This window comes from Seriola dumerili, unplaced genomic scaffold (genome assembly GCF_002260705.1).
Source record: "Seriola dumerili isolate Sdu_G_001 unplaced genomic scaffold, Sdu_1.0 BDQW01000138.1, whole genome shotgun sequence".
Lineage (NCBI taxonomy): Eukaryota > Metazoa > Chordata > Actinopteri > Carangiformes > Carangidae > Seriola > Seriola dumerili.
Genome location: NW_019174393.1, coordinates 15476817 through 15500005, shown reverse-complemented (window position 1 = coordinate 15500005; position 23189 = coordinate 15476817). Strand labels below are relative to the sequence as shown.

Genomic DNA, 23189 nt, shown 5'->3' with positions numbered 1-23189 from the left:
AGTTACACAGGAGATTTTTAGATTGTGTTGTCTCAGCTGATAGAGGAGGTGATCCTCCAGCAGGGGGAGCTATGCGTCTGTACAGCAGGTAATGAGCCTGTTCTCATCTGTACACACTGTATGCACTATACGCCTGAACAAGTTATTTCATGTGGTCTGGAGTCATAAAACATCAAACTAACTCCTGAAAGAATCTGCCAGAGGGAGAACCTGCAGATTGACTTCAATGTTTTTCTTGGGTCAAATGCGAGCTTTTTTCTTTCTTTTGTTTTTCTTCCTGCCGCAGCTGATTTCATTCTGTCGGCTTAAACAAACATTTTTATTTGTACTTTTTTTTTTTTTTAACCTTGAAAAGTACATGTTCAGATTTTTTTCTTTTTATATTTTTGACTTAATGGTTCATGAATTCTTTGACAGAGAAGCTGCAAAAAAAAAACTTTGAGTCTGAGAATCAGATTTTTCTCAAAATTTGCTGCTCTGATATTGGTGGCATTTCATTTATTTCCAAAATCCATTCAGTATTTTAGGATAACACAAAGGAGGTTGATTTGCCTCACTGAAAGATTTGGACCTGAATCATAAAAATGTGAAACAGTCTCATGTTTAAAGCTCACAGTCTTCCCCATCTCTAACTTCCCATTGCTCCACTGTCATCCTTAAGGCTTTCTCTTGCTGCTGCTGCTGCTGCTGCTGCTGCTGCTCGGGAAAGAACATGAATCAAAAATGGAAAAAAAAACCCCACAGATTTCATAAAGTTCAAAGATTAATTTTGAAATATTATAGAACTGGATTCCAGTCAGAGAGAAATCAGAGAATTTTTAAAAGCCCAGTTGGGAATTAGTATGAAGGATGGAAGGAAGCACTTTACAGGAATATGTGCATCTGTGTGTGTGTGTGTGTGTGTGTGTGTGTGTGTGTGTGTGTGTGTGTGTGTGTGTGTGTGTGTGAGGTAGCACATGGCTCACAGCTTCCACACACTCTTGGCTGGAAACATCTACAGCTCATAAATTACCAGAAATCTCAACCCAGCACCCTCCCTGCTTGTTGCCAGTTACTGCCATGTGTGTATGTGTGTGTGTGTGTGTTGGTATGTGTGACGGTGCACAGTACACACACACACACTGACACGCACACTAAGCACTTCTTCCTATTCTGCAGGGTGTCCGGCGGCGAGCTGTTCGACCGTATCGTGGAAAAAGGTTTCTACACGGAGAAGGACGCGAGCACGCTGATCCGACAAGTCCTGGACGCTGTTAACTACCTGCACAGGATGGGCATCGTACACCGAGACCTGAAGGTACTGCAACACACACACACACACACACACACACACACACACACACACATGCACACGCATACACATTCCCTGCCTCTTCACTGAGGCCTGACCACACATACACACACACTCTCACTCTCCACTCCCAGATTTTAAATGCACACAAGTGGTTTGTTCTCACTTGGCAGCCTGTGATTTACTGCAGCAATAAGGGCAGTGGCCCAACACATGCAGTGCATTGTGGGTCAGCGTGGCGCGTGCCGGCTGTTGGAAGAGAGGGGATTGGTTAGAGCAACCTCCATAAAGCGGCTGGGTGTAAAAGGAGGAAGAAAAGAGGGTGTCTGACACTTTCTTTTATAATCACATTCATATTATCTGCTCAGGTTTGTCTCCTACAGGAGACTTGTGTTAACGAATTATTCAGCAAAACAACCGTGAATTTTAAAACCATTGAAAGTCACAGACATGAAATCTTTCTCTCCGTCTGTCTCCTCTCTGCAGCCGGAGAACTTGTTGTATTTTAATCCTCAAGACGAGTCAAAGATCATGATCAGCGACTTCGGACTTTCCAAGATGGAGGGCAGCGGTGACGTCATGTCCACTGCCTGTGGCACCCCAGGATACGTGGGTAAGTTGGTCAGTCTTTAAAAGGGTCTCATACAGTATATACACATGGTGGCTGTACACTGTACATGAGAAGTGACTGAGGCCAAACACATCACATCACATTCGTCTAGAAGAAACAGCTTTCTTCTTCTATTGCAGTATACTTAGTTCTACCATTACAAGTATAATGAGGAAAAATTTAAGATCAGACTTATGCCATTTTAGCACAACCCTGTTTAGCGTCCTTGCTAACATGCTTGGACAAACAAGACAAAGGTTACACTCCCATGTCATTGTTCAGAATTTGAAATCGTAAGTTTGACTTTTATCGCTACAAGCGAAAAGTCGTTTCTCACTACACAATGTTGGGAAATGGTAACGTTATCTTGGGTAACCCTGCTTCTCCAAATCCAATGAAGAGTTGAACATAGCTTGTTAATGTTAGCCTAACCTCTGATAGCGTCCAGGACCAGCTTCCACACAGTGTAGACAATACACCGATCAGCCGCAGCATTCAAACCAGTTACCTGTTTTAATGTTGTGGTGGATGGGTGTAGCTCGCCACCTTACATCAGAGCAGATAAACACTGCTTAATGTGCTCCTTACGTTTTTTTTTATCATTTGGTTTCGGAAAGGTTGTGAGGGTAAATGTGAATATGAACTGAGCTGTCTTTAGTGCAGGTGTGAATCACATGTCATTTCCATCTGACACCATTTATGTTTTCCTGTGTGTGTGTGTGTGTGTGTGTGTGTGTGTGTGTGTGTGTGTGTGTGTGTGTGTGTGGTGCTCAGATAGTCTGTGTACAGCTTACAAACACACACACCAATCATGCTTATCACTCCCTGACAGACAACCCCCCTCTGTAGAGTCAACACAGAGCGCTGCTTTGTGTGTAGGTGTGTGTGTGTGTGTGTGTGTGTGTGTGTGTGTGTGTGTGTGTGTTGTCGTGCATGCATATGTTATGTTGTACATGTGTGAATGCATATGCATATACAGTATTTCATATTTTGTGTGAATATGTGCACATTTGTGTATACATGTGAGTGCTGCTGCTTGTGTGTGTTTGAGCATTTCTGTGTGTGTGTGTGTGTGTGTGTGTGTGTGTGAGTGTGTGTTGTTGTTGTAAGAGACAGATGTTCAGTGTTGACAGTACACAAACTTCTGTGGTGGAACACAAACAGACTGTTTGCTCTGATCATGTTTCTGACAAACATTGTACGAACTCTCTCATAAACAAATCTGTTGTAGAAACACAGGCAGATTCATGAATAACTGTTTTCATTTTAATGTTTTGAAATTAATTTTGCAGCGCCCCCATCAGGCCAGCTGTAACACATTACAGTCTGGAGTTATTGTATTTTCATCAGCTGCTCACACACTGCCTGCTTTGCCTTTGGTTTGATACTTCTGAAATTTGACTTTGATAAAACTGTAGGTGCTATTTACTCAAACACACACACACACACACACATATACACACACACACAAAAATCAAATCACCCAGGACTTGACTTTAAATGTTCATACCCTAGCATCAGTCACTCTCCTCCACTCTCTCCACTCATCTCTCTTTACTTTCCTCATCCATCTATCCTTCATCATTATGGCCTTCACAGTCGACCCCCCTCTTGCTCTCCTGCAGAGGTTTACTTGACCACAGGGTATTTCCACTCCAGACAATTTGTGTCTAAATATAACTTAGGTATAAATAACCCTGGAACTCACCAAATGAAAACCAGATCCGAAGAATTAGCATGAGTATGTGCGTGTGCAATGACACGTTTTTTTTTTTTTACGACATACTTCATTCCACAAAAGTTACTTCAGTAGGCCGGTGTTGTAACAGCTCACCAAACTGAACTGATCCTACTAACACACCAAAAGTAGATCCAGACAATCTGCAGCAAGTATGTGATGAGTGATAAAGTAGTTGGATGACATGACATGAAGTGCAGTAAAACTAAGTGTTAAATTTAAATTAAATGGGCGCTAGAGAACTATAAATTCCTGGGTAACAGTGGTCGACCTCAGTCCAACCAGTTTATTCAACAAAAAAGTGTTTTAACAGTCGTTGATTTTTATCATCCTGAAAAAACACAATGCCTTTCACAATGCCTTTCATAACATATTGATCTATTGGTTTATGTGTAGGATTGATCCCCACAACTTTAAAGGTTCTATATGTAAGTATTTTAATTTAAGACATTAAACAATTAACTAAGATTATCAACAGAATGTAAAGAAATACCAGTTTTGACTTTGCGTCAAAGACGTCTATGTATTGTGTTGCAGAGATATCTATTGAGGTTAGCATGCTAATCAGCTAGTCCCAGCCCGACCCTTCTTTTAAAACATCTTTACACTTCAAGAGGCGATAGTAGGCGTGTCCCAGAAGGCCACACCTTCAAAGCACGCAGTCTTCAAAGGTGTGGCCTTCGTAGCCGTCATAGACCACTACGGCCGAATCTAAACAAGACGGTCTGGTCTCCAGAGGATTTCTGCTTTGCGTCACCAACTGTGCCCGCCCTCACAAAATACTGCTCAATGCGTGTTTTCACTGACAATGAAAAAATATCGCCTAGTAACCCTGACAACACGTAACTTTTTTTCTTACAAAAACTGGAGGCTTTAAGTTTCTTGGTTTGTGACCCAATCTATGCAGCATTGGCAACATGTAAATAACTGCCCTATCCAGAGGTTAGATTTATTTAACTTCAATGTGAAGGTTTGTGATTGGCCAGTGAGCCCAGTACTGGAACACAGACGCAGTAGTAGACAGGTACACAGAGAGGGCCAGTAAAAACAGTGGCCCAATAGGTTTTCACCCAGTACACACTCTTACATGTAACCCCTTTAACCGAAAGTTTATAATTGTTGTTACTATGACGATGAAGGTCCGCTAGTATGCTCCTATACAGGTCTTATTATTGTCACCAAAACAACAGTAAATTGGAGGACTTATTGGATTTTGTTGTTTTCTTCCACAATAAAATGAGACAAACATCTGAAAGCTCATGAAAACGAGACACAACACAATCAACAGCAACAGCAGCTTGTTTGGAAATAAAAAAGGAAGAACTGAGTCATTATCATGGGCTGAAACCGACTCTCAAACTTCATTAACTAAAAATCCAGAGTCTATGAAGTCCCAGCCAGTGTTTGACATATTTGAAGAGCATGCAGGATACAAAACACTCACTCATTAGTATTTAGAGTATTTATGAGTTACAGGAAATGACAATAAAAAAATATCAGGTTACTGCTATAATAATATTACATATATTTACTTTCTATTAGTTCTAAACCTAAGTAACATCTTGACCCAACTTATTTTTTGAAGTAGTGAGCACCAGACAGAATGACCTCAGCGTGTAAAAATGTCCTAATTCTGAATCCAGCACAACAAGGACACACACACACACACACACACACACACACACACACCTTCACAATGAGTCAGAGCAGACCTATAAACAAACTTCAGCTCTCTGATTCACCACACGTGTGCAAAGTTTATGTTTTGCCCCAGATATGAGTGGTATTTCTTCATATCTTGCTATGTCTGTGTGTGTGTATGTGTGTGTGCCAAATCTATTTCGAGCCAGCCTTATGTGTGTATGTGCGAGGTGATGTGATGGTGAGCTCATTGTCAGCAGTAATTTGCTCTGTCCGGGGCCTCGGTAATGAGCTGCAGAGGCAGGTCAGGCCAGTCAGCTTCACAAAGACCATGAGAGAACGGCAGACATGTCTTGGGTTTGATAGTCATCTCTCTGATTTCAGGTACAGAACATGAACGTGTACCTCCCACAGAAAATTTCCCACCATTAACCAAACTGCCATGTGATTTTAATTTTGGTAGACACTGAGAGTCTGCATACTTTCTCTGTATTCAGGCTCATAAACAGCTACATTTTCACGTAAAAGCCACATACAGCTTTAACTAGACCCTAAAGTGAAATGCTACTGAAAACACAGTCCAGACTTAAGCTTCATTAAACAACAACCAGGCTACTTTAAAATGGAGTCATAGTACTAGTAGTAAGAACTGAATGTACCTAAAATAACTGATCACTTCTTTCTCTGGCTCTCAGCTCCAGAGGTCCTCGCTCAGAAGCCGTACAGTAAGGCAGTGGACTGCTGGTCCATCGGAGTGATTGCCTACATCCTGTAAGTACCAACTCGTCCTCTTTTTATGACATCACTCTGTACAGGAAGTATGACATCACACCGTACAGGTTTTATCCAAGCTCTCAAACTGACATCACTTCAATTTCAGTTTATAGTTTCTCACCAGGGAACGACATTAAGACTGTGAATTGTGGATCCTCGCCGCATAATACAATTACATTACATTACAATAATATTATTACCGTAATCACTGTGTAATTATTGTCACTAACATGAGTAGATGGGCAGACTAGAGACTTAAGACTTGCAGACAAACCTGTGTTTGACTCAATGTGGAGATTGTGACTTGAGTGCTTAAATGTCTACCCACACAGGACAACTTTCATTCTCATTGGTTCATCACATGTCATTTGATCCATTGTTAATAAAAAAAAATTGATTTGGGGACACTGCAAATTGATAACTGTCTGATAATTGTCATATTTTGTACTGAACAAGCTTTTCTTTCCTTTCTTTTTTTTGGGTTATTGCTTTTTTTGGACGTGTTTATGTGTGCTGCACGTTGTAAGATGCTGCTATACTTATACAATAAATACATTTTTGATTAGAGTAACTTTAATTTAAGAAAACTGGTTTTGTGTCATTTGACTGGACAATTATCCGCGTTCGTACATTCATCCAGATTTCAGTCTTAAACTGTAACTTGCTCTGAAAGACGTGAGATTCGAGTTGAGGCCTTTCCGTTCAGAGAGGACACTGAGAGGGGCTGTCATGTCTCATGCACGGGTTGGTGCTCCTGTAAGTGTCGGAGCCTCCGTGTGAGACGCATTGATCAGCGATTGTGTTTTTAAAACTTATTTCAGGGCTGCGGCTCAATCTTTCATCCCTGAGCGGAGTGTAGCCATGGCGTTTCTGGTTTAACAGCACCGTGCTGGACAGGTGACAGGTGTGTTTACAGTGTTTGTGCTTTGAAAGATGTTACAGCAGGAAAAGGGGCAGGAAAAGGGGCAGGAAAATTAGCGGTTCACCCAGGTGTTGTGTTTACATCAGTGCCGATCGGCCCGGAGCCGATAAATACTTGTGACTGCTGCAGTCATTTGAACCTGGAGTGAATACTGATTGTACCCTTTCCCATTGCCGACTAAAGCCTGATGTTTGCGGGTCTTGGTGGGTTTTTTGACCAGTGTAAAAGTACAGTGTTACAGAACTTGCACCTCCATTGAAGCAGCTCTGCCTTTCAGTCTTTCCTCTCCTTTCCTAGCAGTTGGTCAGAGCACCACAGCTGCTGAATCTAAGAGTCAGACACAGTTATGCCATGGGTTAGGGTTAGACACACTTTAAACCACCTTCACATTCTCTCCATCAAGCTTGATAGCACTGATTTGTCATGTACCAGTAACTGCACAGATAGCAATGCTAATGTATGCTAATGTGTGTACAGACCCTGAAGCCCTCAAAGGTCATGTAGCACTAACTCTACACTGTTACTGAACATGAAGCACTTGTGATGACAAGTGTTTGTTGATATTACCCTGCTTGTATTTGCTTGTGTGTGTGTGTGTGTGTGTGTGTGTGTGAGTGTGTGTGTGAGTGTGTGCGTGCGTGCGTGCGTGCGTGTGCATGTGTGTGTGTGTGTGCCATCATCAGAGCCAGATGGAGCTCTGCTGAATTTCCTTGTATGGACATGGAGCTGCAGGGTAGATTTCTTTTCCACTTTTGTTTTTTTTTTGTTTTTTGCTTTGTTTTTCTTCTGCTGTGTCACCCCCACCTCCTGCACTCCCCTTCACACACACACACATACATTCACTTGCAGTATGTGTGTGTGTGTGTGCACATGCTAGAAATCCACAATAATGTGTATATGTGTTAGTAATAATATATGTGTTACTGTGATGTGCATGAAGTACTTTTAGAGTGTGTGTGGAATGTGTACAATGTTACGGGTCATTGTGCGTGCGTGTCCTGCCCACTTACATGTGGGTGGGTGGGTGGGTGTGTGTGTGTGTGTGTGTGTGTGTGTGTGTGTGTGTGTGTGTGTGTGTAGAGCATGACCCCTAAAGTGTGTTCCACACTGTTGACACCTGAAGCCACCGCTTTAATTATTTTAAGGTGTGAGTGTTTCTCCATCTGTCTCCATTTATGTGTGTGTGTGTGTGTTCCACCTGATACACACATTACTATCTTGAGCATGAGGTCAGATCAGGGGTCAGAGGTCAGCAGCAGGTTAATGGGATGCAGAGTGTGGGATGTGGCAGAGAGTATAAGGCACGCACAGACTTAACAAATGTTTGTGTGTCTGTGATTTGTGTCTAATGTTTGAAATGAATGTCTCTCACCCTCTCTCTCTCCATCTCTCCCTCACTTTTTCTGTCACATAAAGTAAATGTGTGTGTCACATCGTGTGTGTGCCTTTGTATATCTGTAAACCACCATGTGAAATTAATTCAGCTTTTTCTATAAAAGTAGGAGTTCAATGGAGAAAGTGACTGTGTGTGTGTGTGTGTGTGTGTGTGTGTGTGTGTGTGCGCACGCACGTGGAGAGAAAGAGCAGCTCCCTGCTGGCAATTAGCACAATTAGCGCTGGGACTCAGACCTTGTTAGCTTTTAGCTGTTGCTCAGGTGGAAAGATCACATCAGGTAATCAGCCATGATAATCACTCAGGATTCTGTGTGTGTGTGTGTGTGTGTGTGTGTGTGTGTGTGTGTGTGGTGGCTGTGTGTGTGTGTGTGTGTGTGTGTGTGTGTGTGTGTGTGTGTGTGTGTGTGTGACGTCTGAGTCATGAAAGTAGAAAATAAAAGAGAAGCATCCCTTCACACCAGGTGGTACCGTCCTTCCTGGTTTGTCTGTGTGTGTGCATGTGTGTGTGTGTGTTTGTGTGTGGGTGTGTGTTCAATGAAGTGGAGGGTGAGCTTGGGGTGAGTTTTTAAATGAGACACCAGAAAAACAAATTGAAAACCTTTCTATCCTCATGGCAGGCAGAACTCTCCTCCCTTTCTTTTTTCCTGGGGTGTTTTTCTTTGTGTGTGTGTGTGTGTGTGTGTGTGTGTGTGTGTGTGTGTGTGTGTGTGTGTGTGCGTGTGCGTATGTGTGTGTGTGTGTATTGATGGAGAACGGCATTTTAATGAGTTTCTATGAAAATCTCTTGGTGCATCCAGAACTTGAGTAATGAGGTGCAGATGATGTTTTTGGTCAGCTCTGCTGTTGGTTCAGGTGGCTGTGGAGACTCAGACTGGTGTAGACTGGGAACCAGTAATCTCATGTTCACTTGATTACAATGATACAGACAACAACTGCTAACACAGAGAGCGGAGGGGCTGTCACATGAACCACTGCTGTGACTAACATCACCTCTGCCGTATACAGTATACAGCATACAGATTTCACTCAGAAATCAGAAATATCAATCAGAAAATAATGAAAAGTGTCCATCACAGTTTCCCAGAGCCAGAGTTAAAAGACAAGATGAGATTTTAATAACCTAAAAATTTTATTTTACGTTATTGATCCGAGGGGGAGGAATTAGACATTACAGCAGCACAAGAGGAAACAAGCTGCACACAGTAGATACAACATGATAGAGCAGGCAGAGGAATAAATATTATGAACACTGCCCAGTAATGAAAATCACATTAAATCTTTATTCAGATAAAAAAAAAAAAACTGTAAAGAACAAATTGAAATAAACATTTATATATGATATGGTATTATATTATATTATATTATACCAATATGATCGTAGAATATGCAGTAATAAATAATCAATAAATGAATGATATATTGACTAATAGATCAATTACTAAAAACTTGATTTTTAGCAAATGAAATGTGTAAGTGTTAATAAATGCATCAATGACTGAATGAGTAGCTGGATAAATGAATGAAAAGAATGAAAAACTGAATAAATGACTTTGTGTGCAGACTCTGTGGTTATCCTCCGTTCTACGACGAAAACGACTCCAAGCTCTTTGAGCAGATCCTGAAAGCCGACTACGAGTTTGACGCTCCGTACTGGGACGACATATCCGACTCAGGTGAGTCTTCCTCCGCCTCCTCCTTCTTCTTCTTTGACTAATTGTCCTTCTTCGTCCAACATGTGGCACATATGGAACACAGACCACCTCCATCACGGCCTCTGACATCATCTGCCTGGAATGAATGTATGTGGGAATGTTGTGTGTGTGTTAGTGTGTGTGTGTGTGTGTGTGTGTGTGTGTGTGTGTGTGTGTGTGTGTGTGTGTGTGTGTGTGTGTGTGTTGTGGGTGTTTGTGTTGTGTGCAGGGTCACTCAACCACACTTTAATGTGCACAGCCTGGCAGTAAAACCAACTTGTGTGTTTGAAAAGCCAGACTACATATTGTTGTCAGTCTGGTAGAGAGTGTTTTTAGTCATGCTAGTGACGTGGATCTAGATTGAAATATCTCAACAACTTTCTGATGGATTTCCATGAAACTTGGTGCAGGTATCCAAGGTCTTTTCAACTTTTCATCTAGCGCCATCATCAGGTCAACAGTTATATTTTTATGACACTGAATTTTGACTTAGGTTTGGAGTTGTTTGTGTCCTCTCTACAGAGGCATGCCCCATCCCCCATGTGGTCGGATCAGACAGTGTTGTCCAGCTGTGCTCTGATTGGTTCAGCCCAAGTAACACATTGAGAGTATAAAACTATTTCAATCATGGGCTTCAAACGCTTTCTGTAATTAAATATCTAAAAGAAAAAGTCTTACCAGATGGGGGTCTGTGGTCTCATATGTGTCAGTTTAGGGTCCTTGATGTGAAAAAGTTTGACAACCACTGGTTTATAGAAAACCTTCAAAACTAATGATATTCCCATCAGCCTAATTAGCTAATTTTAGCTTCATCTTCATCAAACTGCTTTTTAAAGCATGAATTGTCCAGAAAAATTATTTCTTTTGATTCCTGCTTGTAAAAAAGCGCTTACTTCCTGAACCCCAACAATACAGGAGTTGATAGATACTGTACAGTAAATGACAGTTATGTCATGGGAAAGTCTATCGAGTGGATCAAATATGTAAGGCCCCTAAATTACAGGAAGTATTGAATGATTGACCCTGTAATGTTATTTTACTCTGACCTCATTGTTTACTTTATTTTATTTACTTCCAGCCCCCCTCAGATGCTTTCCATTGTTCTTATGTGCACACTTTACCTCCCCAAACTGTATAAAGTTCTGAAATTTTGAAAAACTGTGGACGGCAGAGGAAAGTAGAGTGTCTTTTCCTGATGCATGTTTTGTAATATAAACTGCTGCCCCAGAATAAAGAAATAAAAAAAGTATTTCAAGTTGGTATGATGGTATGAAGTTATTGACAGTTTATGACCTTTATAATGTTTTTCTCTCTCAGCCAAGGATTTCATCAGCAGTCTGATGGAAAAAGATCCAGCCAAGCGTTTCACCTGTGAACAGGCACTCAGACACCCTTGGTGAGAAACACACACACACACACATACACAGTGTCAAACAGGCTAACAAAAAGGCATAAAATCAATAAAGATATTGATGTACATTCAGAGGTGTTAACAGAGAATTTGGGTGTGTTTGTGTGTGTGTGTGTGTTTTAGGATCGCTGGGGATACGGCTCTCTGTAAGAACATCCATGAGTCAGTCAGCCGACAGATCAGAAAGAACTTCGCCAAGAGCAAATGGAGGGTAAATTTTTTTTTACTACAGTTTATTCTCTGTGGTCATGGCTCTGTTGCACGTATCGCTCCAGGACAACTCCTCAAACGACTGTTTCTAGAGGATGAATCACTCTGTAGTCATATACCTGGCCAGCCATATGGTCAGGAGTCGGCCACGTTCCTCCTGAGGCTCTCAGAAGACACTTTGTTTAGGAACAGTCTGTCAGCTTCAGCTCTTCACTGTGCATCCAGCTCGTTTTCAACCTCAGATGTTTTTGATGGAAGATAAAATACAGCAGAAAGCCATATCATGGCCCTTTAACACTAGTGATAGTTCATTGAAAGCAGATTGTACATGTCTATAACTTCAAAGTCAAGATGAAATGAAAAATCACCAAAAATAATCCCCCCCCACTCGTGAGACAGTGCGTTGATCTCATGCCAACCAACAGGTTGAAATAAAAACTTCAGTTAATTAAACCATCACGGCCTTGACTCTGTCTAACTGATAAGCCCTCAGTGATGTGTCTCACCAAAACATCCTATTTTAACAAGAAACGCATCATATAAAATAAACGATGCTATTAAAATGGTGTTTTGCAATGGCTTTTATTTTACCAAAATTCTCCATCCATCCAGCAAGCGTTCAATGCCACCGCCGTGGTTCGACACATGAGGCGGCTACAGCTTGGCAGCAGCATGGGGAGCAGCATGGACGCCTCCAACCCGCCGACCAGGCTGAGCCAGACACAGAAGCCGGCTCAAAGCCAGAGCCAGGCGGGCCAGAACCAGCCAGCTCAGAGCCAAAACACCGGCCAGGCGGCTCAGAGCCAGAGCACCAACATAGCCGCCAGCAAAACCACTTCCACTGACAACAACATAGCAGCTCCACGCAAGGAATGTGAGTATGAGTGAATAGTATCAGTGGCACCAGAGAGGCAAGACGAACATATGTGCAGGACCAAAAAGTTAATGACTTGATTATTTGCTAAAACTCTCTCCAAACAGCAAGTGTCCAATCATAGCGTAGCAAGTTCTGAATCTCCCCACAAGCTGAAGTGATGTGTGGGGCTGTAGTAAGAGACACACTACATATATGAAGAGTTTAGAGGGTGGTATCTCTGTTTTTTAGCATTTCCAAAACCAAAACACAAGAGCAAAAATGTAGGGATTAAATTAAACACTGTTTCTCTGTTTTGATGTGAGCTTCAAATGTTAGCGTGTCCAACTAACTAGCTTACACGCTAACGACCCACTAACTACTTTGTTATTTTGTCGTTAAAGGTTTCATAAAAAAGCACACACACTTTACACAATAGCACATTCATTGTGTGATATTTTCCAACTGTTTAGGAGCCAGTCCTGTGCTACAGCAGCATATCAGAGTGTAGGCTAACATTAGCAGCAATGTACTGATGTATTTGGGGTAGTTTACATTTCAGCAACCTCCGCCAAACAAAATTATCCAAAATAGTGTTGTGTTCACACTGCAAAACCTTATCCTAAAGGCCTAAAGTAAACCAAACTATTTTAAAGTACAAACAATAAAGTATAAAAAGAATGAAAGTATAGGCTACACATAAGCTAATTAGTCAAATGGTTAAAATGAAATGACAGAACTACATTGGTCATTTTACATTTTTACTTGTCACACTTGTCATAATACTGGGACTATATGGCTTGACACTGCAACATGTCTGCTACACTTCAGCTGCAAGTGTTGCAGTAGTCCCGCTACAGGGGACATTAGCTTTAGCCTTAGGCTTTTTGCATGATGCCATGTCAAGTGCTGTGACATCAAGCCTATATTTAAGACGCTTTCACAAGAGTCTTATTTTAAAACAAATCAGCATCAACTGGCTTTAAAAAGATCAGCTGGACATGGTGTTTTCGTCCAACTCATCGAGCTAATGTTAGCTTAAATAGCTAGCTAGCTACAGCTCATCTAATCAAGGACCCATTGTTTCAAAAATTACAAAAATTTGGAATGATGAATCTGTCACCATTATCACTGTAAACTGTGAACGTGTTGTGCGAGAACGCAAGACTTGATATGTGGAGCAACAGTAACTAAGTGCAGCAGGGCTTAGCAAACAGTCAAATTATAAAAATGTTGCTGGTGTAACAGCTAAGTGCTCCCTCTCAGGTGTCACTGCGCCAGCCACGCCCTGCAGTCTGGCATCCGCAGCCTCTTCTCCTGCTGCAGGGGCGGAGCTGAACCGGCCACACCCCTCGGCGGTGCCCGCCCCAGTGCTCACAGAGACCAAGTGACGCCAGGTCCCGCGGGGAACCAGCTGGGAGGCCACGGCGCTGTGAGGCAGAGAGAAACAGAGGACAACAGGAGAGGAGAAGGATCACCCTCTTCTCCCTTCCTCTCCTTACTGTACTTCCTCTTGGATGCCACCCAGCCAGTTCCCCGCCCTGCTCCCGGGAGAGCAGAGGACTTTACCTCCACCCCACCGATTCAAGCCACACAGCGCCATACTGTACACCCACCACCCGCCCACCAGAACAACAACAGCACGGCCACTGACTCTCATTGAGGATGTTCGTGTGGAATGCTGTGATCGTTTGCTATTTAATGATAAACGGGCGTCGACTGCTCCAAGCTTGAGCTGTAATTAGTGGTTCAGGAGGGGCCGGTGGTATCATATTATTCACTGTCAGTCAACATCAACTTCCCTCTTGAATCTGGTCTTTCCTGCACAACGTTATTTAGCTTTTTTCCAACTTAGGTTTGACTGTTGGCAACTGGATTGTTTTATTTTCTATTATTACTGTTCATTTTAAAGGTGCTATGTGTAACTTCAAACAAACATATCATTGTCAGATTGATAGTGCTACTTTGGTATTGTGACTGTAAATAAATAAGACCATAGCCAAGAAGAGAGTTTCTCTAGATTGAGACCGCATTTCCCAGAAGCCCATTGTTTCTTCTGGCTTCCTCCATCACCACATTCTCTGGAATAGGCACCCTTCTCCGTACAGCAATGAAGATTTCCCTTCAAATCTGACCGAGTATCTGAGTAAAATGCAGAATAGAGGCCAACAGTCTTCTGAGCAATGACCTCACTTGTTTACACAAATTCTACTAATTTTGCAAACTGATGAGACAATGATTTATCCATGTTAAAATGCTACACATAGCACCTTTAAGATCTTTTCTATATCCTTACAAGCTTGTTTTGTCTGTTTGTTTGTGCTTTAAGAAGTGCTTTAAAAGTACCATACAACTGTTGAGATGTGAAAACATGAGTAAGCGCTTTATCTATTTTGCACAGAGAGGGTTAGATATGTTCTCAGACACAGATTAGCCGCCATCCACTTATGTTTTTCTGACAGAGAGTAGAGATTGTAAACCTTTATAAAAAAAAAAAAAATGTGGATGTCAGAGCATTGTACAAGTTGTTTATTGTCTGAAAGATTCTGATTTGTTTATTATTTTCTTACTTTATAAGACTTTTATAACAATCGCCCTTTAACGGGCGCACGTACAGGTTACTATGAAGCATGCAGCAGGTTTAGGATAGGATAGGAAAAGATAGAGATGTGTATTTACTGGCAAACTGCCTCCAGTTGAGAGTGTTTGTGATTAGAGATAGTTTGTCATTTGACTTCCCAAACTAAGGAGCCACAAGCAGCGCAATGCAGTTTCAAGGTAGCTAAAATATACAAGACATGTTAGACACCGTCTCAGAGGTATTTAACTGCCTCCCACATGGGTCCTCAGAGTATTTGGCCCACGAAGCTGTTGCCTGCCGTTGTTCATTCCCCCTCTAATGAAGCCATGATCTCACCTTCTTGCATTGTCAGGCTGCACCCAGTTCAGACGTGCTCAGGGAAAACTGCAGCTGCACTGTGTGCCGGCAAACACCGGTATCCCGGTTTAGGGGTTTCTGTCATGGTCCAGGCGTCGTGGCAACATAGTCAGTGACCCAGGACTCAAGGAGTTAGCTGTGTCGTTGTAGTGAATATTGAATATTGAGGACATGGTTTCAGAGTGAACCACCAAGGACTGGGTATCGATACTGAAAAGTGTCACCTGATCACCTGGTTGGTTCACACCATTGGCCAACTTGTAGAAAATCTGAATCAGAAAACATCAGTGGACTTGAAATCTGAGTGAGGCAACAGTTTTTTGTGTAATTTGGAGCTCTTCAAGTTTTTCTTAAAAGCAAGTTAATGTCTCATTTAAAGTGATAAAAGACTTTTTATTTAAGTTTTTTTTAAGTTTTTTTCTTGTTGTTCTTAATGGAACTCAGACTTTACTTGAACGTGACTTGACAGTAGCTTAAATTGTGGTAATGGCCTTTCAGACATAATTCAGAATGCAGAAGTGTACAATGCTGGGTGCTCTGTCACACATATCAGATTGTCACGTCTTTATTACATGCAATTCTACTGATCCCTTTATTGTGAATTGTAGCCAAAGACTAGTGCGAGGTACAAAGATAATTAGATTCATTCTGCAGTACTTGGTGAACTAGCTTGAACAGAACCAGTCAGATCTGAAGTTGTTCAAGACAGTGAAGTAAAACTAAGGGCTGAACTCCAGCTGCAAATTAATCTGGAGAGAAGAAGACTTGAGACTTTCTCTTCCTAATCTTTTTTTACTATCTCCACAGAGTGCTGCTGAAAAGTATCTGCAAATTATTAATAGTAGTTTGTTTAATAATAGTTTAATCCGTTTTTGCTTAGTGAGTGTGAAACCACAAGTCAAGTCAAATCAAGGTAAAAAAATAACAGTAAATCAACACTCACCCAAGCTTTCTGGAATTCACTTTTGGCTCGCTGCATTGTTTTGTGTATGAAGGCCAACCTATTTGGCACTGAACAACTAACTGACTAAAACAAACCATAACAAGACATTTGTGAATAAACCTCCTCACTCTGCTCTGCAAGGACAATTCCAGTGTGTTTGGATTTTATGCTTTTTCCCCATGTTTCCTCAGTTTTATATGATCTCTAGCTTTTATCACTCATAACGATGGCTATATATATATATATATCTTTTTCTTATTGTTTATAAATCCCACGGAAAGACCAAAATCATGTCCAACCTACCTACCCTGTCTGCGGCCTTCAGTCCATTGGTTCCTACTTGTCACTTGCTGCTGTAGTTTTTAGCAAATGTCACTCTAACAGGAGTAAGTAGTGCATTTTTTTGGGACTGTTTTCCACGGTGCATTAATCGTGATGATGTGTTTGAAAAAATAACCCTGATGATGTCATCAGGGTTGTCTCTGCAGCAGTTCAAACTACAAGTGTGGGGTTTGAAATGTTGGCATTTAGGAGGCAGGGAGGGTTAATGAAAGTTGCTTTGAATTGCATTATGGGATATGTATGAGCCAGCATTTTTTGGGCTTGACCTATACTAGATGTGTCATCTTCTGTTGCTGTGGTGTTAATCACACTGGAATTGTCCTTGACTCATTCATATGTTTGGACTAATAATTGTACGTTCAGACTGAAAGTGGCGAGAATGTCAAAGTGACTGGGAGTCATTCTTTTTCTCTGTGAGCAGGCGTCTCTTGCCGGCGAGCAGCAGCACGCCAGTTGGCGGTGCGTCCCGAGCAGCGTGGGCGTAAGAAAAAAAAAAGGTTGAAGTCATCTACGTCAGAGCGACCACAAACTTCAACAGCGTCCTTGTCAGAGCAGCCAGAGCAAATTTTTACGCTCGCCGCTTCAGGTCTGAATGTGCAGTTACACACACACAGCACATTTGCTGCATTGTTATTCAGAATAATTCATTCACTTCAGCTAGTTGCATATGTGGTGACAGCACTGTCATGGAACAGACACTTGTCGTTATGGAGACTGACGACAGATTTTCAGAGCATTTTGGATGAAAACACTGCAGTTACTTTATGCATGTGGTCCCAGCGGTTACTCCAGTCACAGTAGAGGTATAGTAGAGTAAGGTGTCTGAGTTAAGGCCAGCTAACCTGATTTATTGTGTTTTTTAAATGTGCACTTCTCAAAGCAGTCATAGAGAAAGCTAACTTTTTAGTGTTTCTTACTGAATTCCAACACCCACGTGTCTCCTCCTTCTACATGTCGACACAGTTCAGCTTCAGAAACCTGTATTTATTCTTGACGTTTTTTACAGCGGGGTCTTGTGTTACATTTTTCTCTACTAACCACACTTTAAAGTCAATCCTCGTAATTACCCACATGTCACTAAGGGAACCTTTTAACCATGTAAGGGCTTTATTCCAATGATCACCTTAATCTGATTATTCACTGTAATCATCTACACGTACCCATTTACTGCTATGCATTTTTTTAACATGTTTTTTCAGTGCTTTTTTCTTGAAGGTGGAATAAGGAAACATCAGCAGCTATAGTTAAAAAAAAAATATATGTAAGTGCAAGACACCGAATCCCTGCCAGATCCTATACGATTTCAATCACTTTACTATTATACACTTAACTATCATCATTATTATTATTGAATGAGCTACATTGTAAAAATGGTGTACCAGGTTTTTATCTGGCACAGATGTTAGAGGATGGTCAGCCAAGACTGTAAGTGTATTTTCATTAAATATGATGTCGTTGGGTTTTACGGATGTGCTGTGAGGCAGGCAGAGGGTTCAGGTTCACGCTCCTCTGTGGTTTTATGTCTGCTGTTTTTGTTCGCTAAAGAGAGAGAGTGAGAAAAAAAGAAAAGTTTTCTGAATGAATCTTTCCATGTTAAAGATGCTACTGTAAATAGATTGTGAATATGAATGATCATTTTCAAGATAATATACACGAATGTTTTGCTTTTCAGGCATGTGTGAGTAAATGAGAGAGTGAGTGAGTGCGGAGGGAAGTTGATTGTATTCTCTATGGAATGTTTAATGTAAAAAAAAAAAAGAAAAAAGAAAAGAAAAAAAAAAAAGCTTTCCCTTTACTCCCCACTGCAGTTTGCTTTTCTACTGTCCAGCACTGTGTGACTGCCACCTGCAGAGCTGCGCAGCACAGTCTAATGCCATCAGTGTTCCACCGCCACTTCAGTGTCACTCCAACTGAAAGTGAAAGCATCGTTTACTGAACTCAGGCTTACGTTTTTGCCATTCTAAAGGAAGAAATCCAAAGCTGTGACCGACTCAGAAACACACTGTTGTGGGCGCTGAGGCGACGACGGGCTGCTCTCGTCCGCTCATTACCCCGTGAGCTCACACTCCTCTCTGAAACTTTTTTTTTTTTTTTCTTTTTTTTAAAGAAGGCGCTGCTGAAGTGCATCGTCACAAAAGATGAAAACACAAGCATGTCGAAAAAAGTGCTTCAAGAGTTCAACTTCACCATGAGTGTTTGCATAATCTTATATGCCCTTGTATGATGTTAGTATCTCTGTATTATGTAAAGACAAACACAGGTCGAGATGCCTGAGTCCACGAAAAGCTGAGATCACTCAGTGCAGATGAGTGTCAGTTCTACGAACAGTTTTCAGAGGCAGAAAGAATCTCATTGATACAAACCGGCAAATATTTACCACAAGATACTGTGTTCCAATGAAAACTGCTGCAACGTGAATAATGTGAAAACAATTTATTGATTGGTATTTCAAGGCTTTGTTGTACCAAAGAGCACAAATTGTGAGAAAACGAAGTGATTTATATGTGTTTGAGCTGATGTTTTGTCACAGTTGTGTAGGAGTTATCTTCAGTAATGACTCCGGTTCCTACAGCAAAATAGCCTAATAGCTAAGCACTGCTTCTAGGGCCTTCATAAACATGGCAAAAAATCTAATCAAAAATACAGATATTTTTTCATGTTTTTCATGCATTTATGACCTTTAAAGTCAGTATGTTAGCTTAGCTCGTGAGCTATAGCCTAGCTAGGCTAACTGAAATCGCTTTGAGACTAAATATAATCTAAATTAATTTCTCTCAATTATTTTTATCAAGGGATCCAAAGTGATTATCAATGTGTGTACAACAGAATGTGTAGCATTAGCAGCACGTTAGCAGCGGCTCTTTAAGTGTCCACACAGGAGGCGTTCAGGCGCAGGATTGAGGTGTAGGTCACCTGTGTTTTGGGAGCACTCAGGAAAATGGATTTGGGCAGTAAAAACCTGCTTTGGGTCACGTTTACAGATGAATCGTGTGAGTAAAACGCGAGGCCGTTATGTGGCCTGTCTAGACAGCTGGATTGTGGCTGAAATGTTTGTAGACACACAAAGTTCAGCCCTGTTGCCAACTCTTCTTCCAAGGAAGTAAAGTATAATTGGCTGTGTATTTATCAGAGGATCCTTTTTTTTTTAACATTGAATGATTGGAATTGTGCTTTGACAACACATTGAAAATGTCGAGCCAATAAACACATGGTCCATCATCATCAGACTTCTTTGAACTAGACGGACGCAAGTGTCTCTTATGAAGCTTTAGGAGTCATAATATCAGCATTTTCTTCCATGGACTGAAGAATCTGCTGGATTGTTGTCAGCTTCAGTAAATCTGCCCCGCCAGCAGCTGTGTGTCAGTCTAATGTAAAACTGTTCTTTGCTTCTGCCCTCAACGTTGACAACAGCTCTGCCTCTGAAAACTGTTTGTAGCACTCAGACTCCACATGCTGCTTCTTGGGACCCGGTGTCTGCCTGTGCGTGTCCTCGTCCAGAGCCTGCTGAGTTAGCCGGCTGTATTTACTCTCTGCATGTGACCACAACAAATTCCCATCTTGTGCACCGTCGTCACGTTGACGACACCCTCATGTGTCAGAGCGGGCGCTGCCTGCCGCACTTATTGTGCTGTGATGATGATGATGATGATGATGACTTTCTGTTAATGGGGCTTGTATATCCGATGCCTTCGACAATCATGTGCACATATCAGAGTTACCATGACGACACAGGCCAGAGCGACTGATTGTGTTTTGTTTGTCTTTTCTCCTGGAATAAATCCTGAATGATCGTAACATTACTCCTTACCCTTATCTTTTTTGTGTGTGTGCGTGTGTGTGTGTGTGTGCGTGCGTGCGTGCGTGCGTGCGTGTGTGTGTGCATCTCTGACAAAATAAAACAAGGATGACTTATTAGTATTATTTATTCTGAGAATAAGGACTATATTCCTACAAATATAAACAAATTTCTCTGTGTGCGAATATGATATACAGCAGACACCAGACACTTTGACCGACATATAGCCTATATATACAAATGCTGTACAGCAGATGTTTAGCAGACACAAGACAGATGTTGCAAATGCTGGAGGCACATGTTGGGATATATTATTAGGGCTAAAGCATTCAAAACACATTGTCTACAGATGTTTCTTCCAGACATTAAAGTATGTTGAGCCTGAATGGTTTCTCCTTTGGTTTACACCCCAGTTAAATAATATATAAAGTGCATTTGTAACTAAAGGTTCAGGAAGAGTTTAGATAAAAAGCACTGAAGAGACTGTGTCTGTGACAGTTTCAAGTTTCTTTGATGCTTCGCTGCTCAACAAGTTGAATATTCATTTTACTTTGGGATTGATTAGCTATTGGCTAAAATAAAATTAATGAATTCTTAATGGTACTTTTAGATTAAGAACCAACATAAATTAATTATCATAACAAACTTGCAGACTTTGTTTAACAGCCAGTGTGTGTGTCTGGGAGGATGTGACACCATGAGAAGACGTTTTTAATTTGTTTGTTTGTTTGTTTGTTTTATAATCTGTCATTTTTCTGACCTTAGATAGCATTGAAATATTTTTTTCTTGTAGTATGTAGCATGTTAACCCAAAAAATACAACCTGGTTGTTACATAAAGTGCAGGTTATGTTCACCTGTTGGAGAAGCTAACGTTTATGATGTATGTGAAACAGATGGTAATATAATATATCCTCAGGGATCAAAGTGAAAACATAAACCACTCTTGTGTAAGTGTTAGATGCCAGTTACTGATGTGTACCTAAACCCGACTGCCTTCAAAATATGTGAATATACTGTAGAAATTAAAAAACATATTTTCCAGTATCTTTTAAATCTTTAATCATAATGGTAGGGTTACTTTGATGTATAAAGAGAGCTGGATATGGCGCCACCACTCTGCCATGCTGTTAATATGTTCCAGTGGTCAATCACGGTATTGCAATAAAAAAATCCCCAAACCTTCCCCATAGATCACGATTATAAAAAACACAAATGTAAAACTGTGAACATGAGACCTAGAACCGCAAACCAGGTTGGTTCTTACTCTTTCTGTTAAGAACTTCTATTCCATGGACGTTTTAAACGTGTAAAATTTTCCCTGCATCTGGAAAAGTGAATTTTATCTTTGTGACTTCATCACAATGAAAAGTCTATGCAGAGTTGGAACAAGTGGGCGGGGCCAGCAGGGGAAACATTAATGAGCATGTGCAGTGGGATGCACAACGTGAGTCCAGTATCCGGTTCTTATAATACATGGGGTGACTAGAATTCCCATCAGCCTCTGCTGTTCTTGGTGATTATAGCTAATTAGCAAATGTAGCATGCTAATATGCTAAACTAATGATGAACCTATGGCCTAAATACAACCTTACAGCGCCACCAACATGGCTGTGGACTCTTAGTCTGTACATTTACATGATACAGTTGCTACTCCTCTGTCTCAATGCACTGGTGGCCTGGTGGGATTCTCATCAGTGCTGACTGGCTTTTGTCCAACTTCATAATAGACTGGAGTGTATGTTTGTGCATGTTTGCCCCATTGACTTAATATCCATTTGTGCCATATCTGAATTTCACTCTGCCCTGGCCATGAACACAACTGAAGAGCAAAGAACAATCAGTGGGAGATGATATATCAACAGTAGACAGAAGAGCTGCAGGCTGCCTCATGCTCATACATACCCTTTGAACACTACAGCTAATAAGCTAACATCTATTGCTCGTGTTCAAACGCAGTCTTCAACTTTGAAATTATCGTCAACTGAAGCGACTGCTTGAGATAATGTTGAGTTCTCCCCGCTGAGCAGCGTTAGCCTGGAGGTGTGGATTTGCTTGTCCCAGATAAGTTGTGTTAATACTGGCGCTTTATTAGCAAAGTTTAGCCTGCTTGAGCTTCCTGTGGTTCAAATCATCACACTTCCTCTGCTTCGCCCTCTGTCTCACTTGGAGATTTTCCTCCCGACCGTCTTTCTACCTCGGTTCAGTGCAGGGGAACACACACACACACACACACACACACACACACACACACACACACACACCAAAGCACTGAAATGAAAATTTTGAAATCAAAGTACTTCACCTCCCTTTGACACTCCATTCCTAATAACATGCACACATTCAGCATCACACAGACACACACACACACACACATACACACACACACACACACACACACACACACACACACACACACACACACACACACACACACACACACACGCACACACACATGTTGTGTGTGTTGGTGTGTGTGTGTGTGTGTGTGTGTGTTGTGTGTTGTGTGTCTGTGTTTGATTGCTGAGATGTGTGCATGTTATTAGAATGGATGTCAAAAGGGAGGTGAAGTACTTTGATTTCAAAATTTTCATTTCAGTGCTTTGGTGTGTGTGTGGTGTGTGTGTGTGAT

At 41.3% G+C, this 23189-nt stretch overlaps 1 protein-coding gene across 1 annotated transcript in view; it reads left to right on the top strand.

Moving 5' to 3' along the window:
* camk1d (calcium/calmodulin dependent protein kinase ID) overlaps nucleotides 1–15055 on the top strand; it is a 61085-nt gene extending 46030 nt beyond the window's left edge. The window contains exons 4-11 of the mRNA XM_022749324.1: nucleotides 1159–1297; nucleotides 1778–1904; nucleotides 5976–6051; nucleotides 9932–10044; nucleotides 11380–11458; nucleotides 11597–11684; nucleotides 12296–12557; nucleotides 13803–15055. Of these exons, the coding sequence (XP_022605045.1) occupies nucleotides 1159–1297; nucleotides 1778–1904; nucleotides 5976–6051; nucleotides 9932–10044; nucleotides 11380–11458; nucleotides 11597–11684; nucleotides 12296–12557; nucleotides 13803–13927 (1009 nt within the window). The 3' untranslated portion in view covers nucleotides 13928–15055. The remainder of the gene's footprint in view (nucleotides 1–1158; nucleotides 1298–1777; nucleotides 1905–5975; nucleotides 6052–9931; nucleotides 10045–11379; nucleotides 11459–11596; nucleotides 11685–12295; nucleotides 12558–13802) is intronic.
* The last annotated feature ends 8134 nt before the right edge of the window (nucleotides 15056–23189 follow it).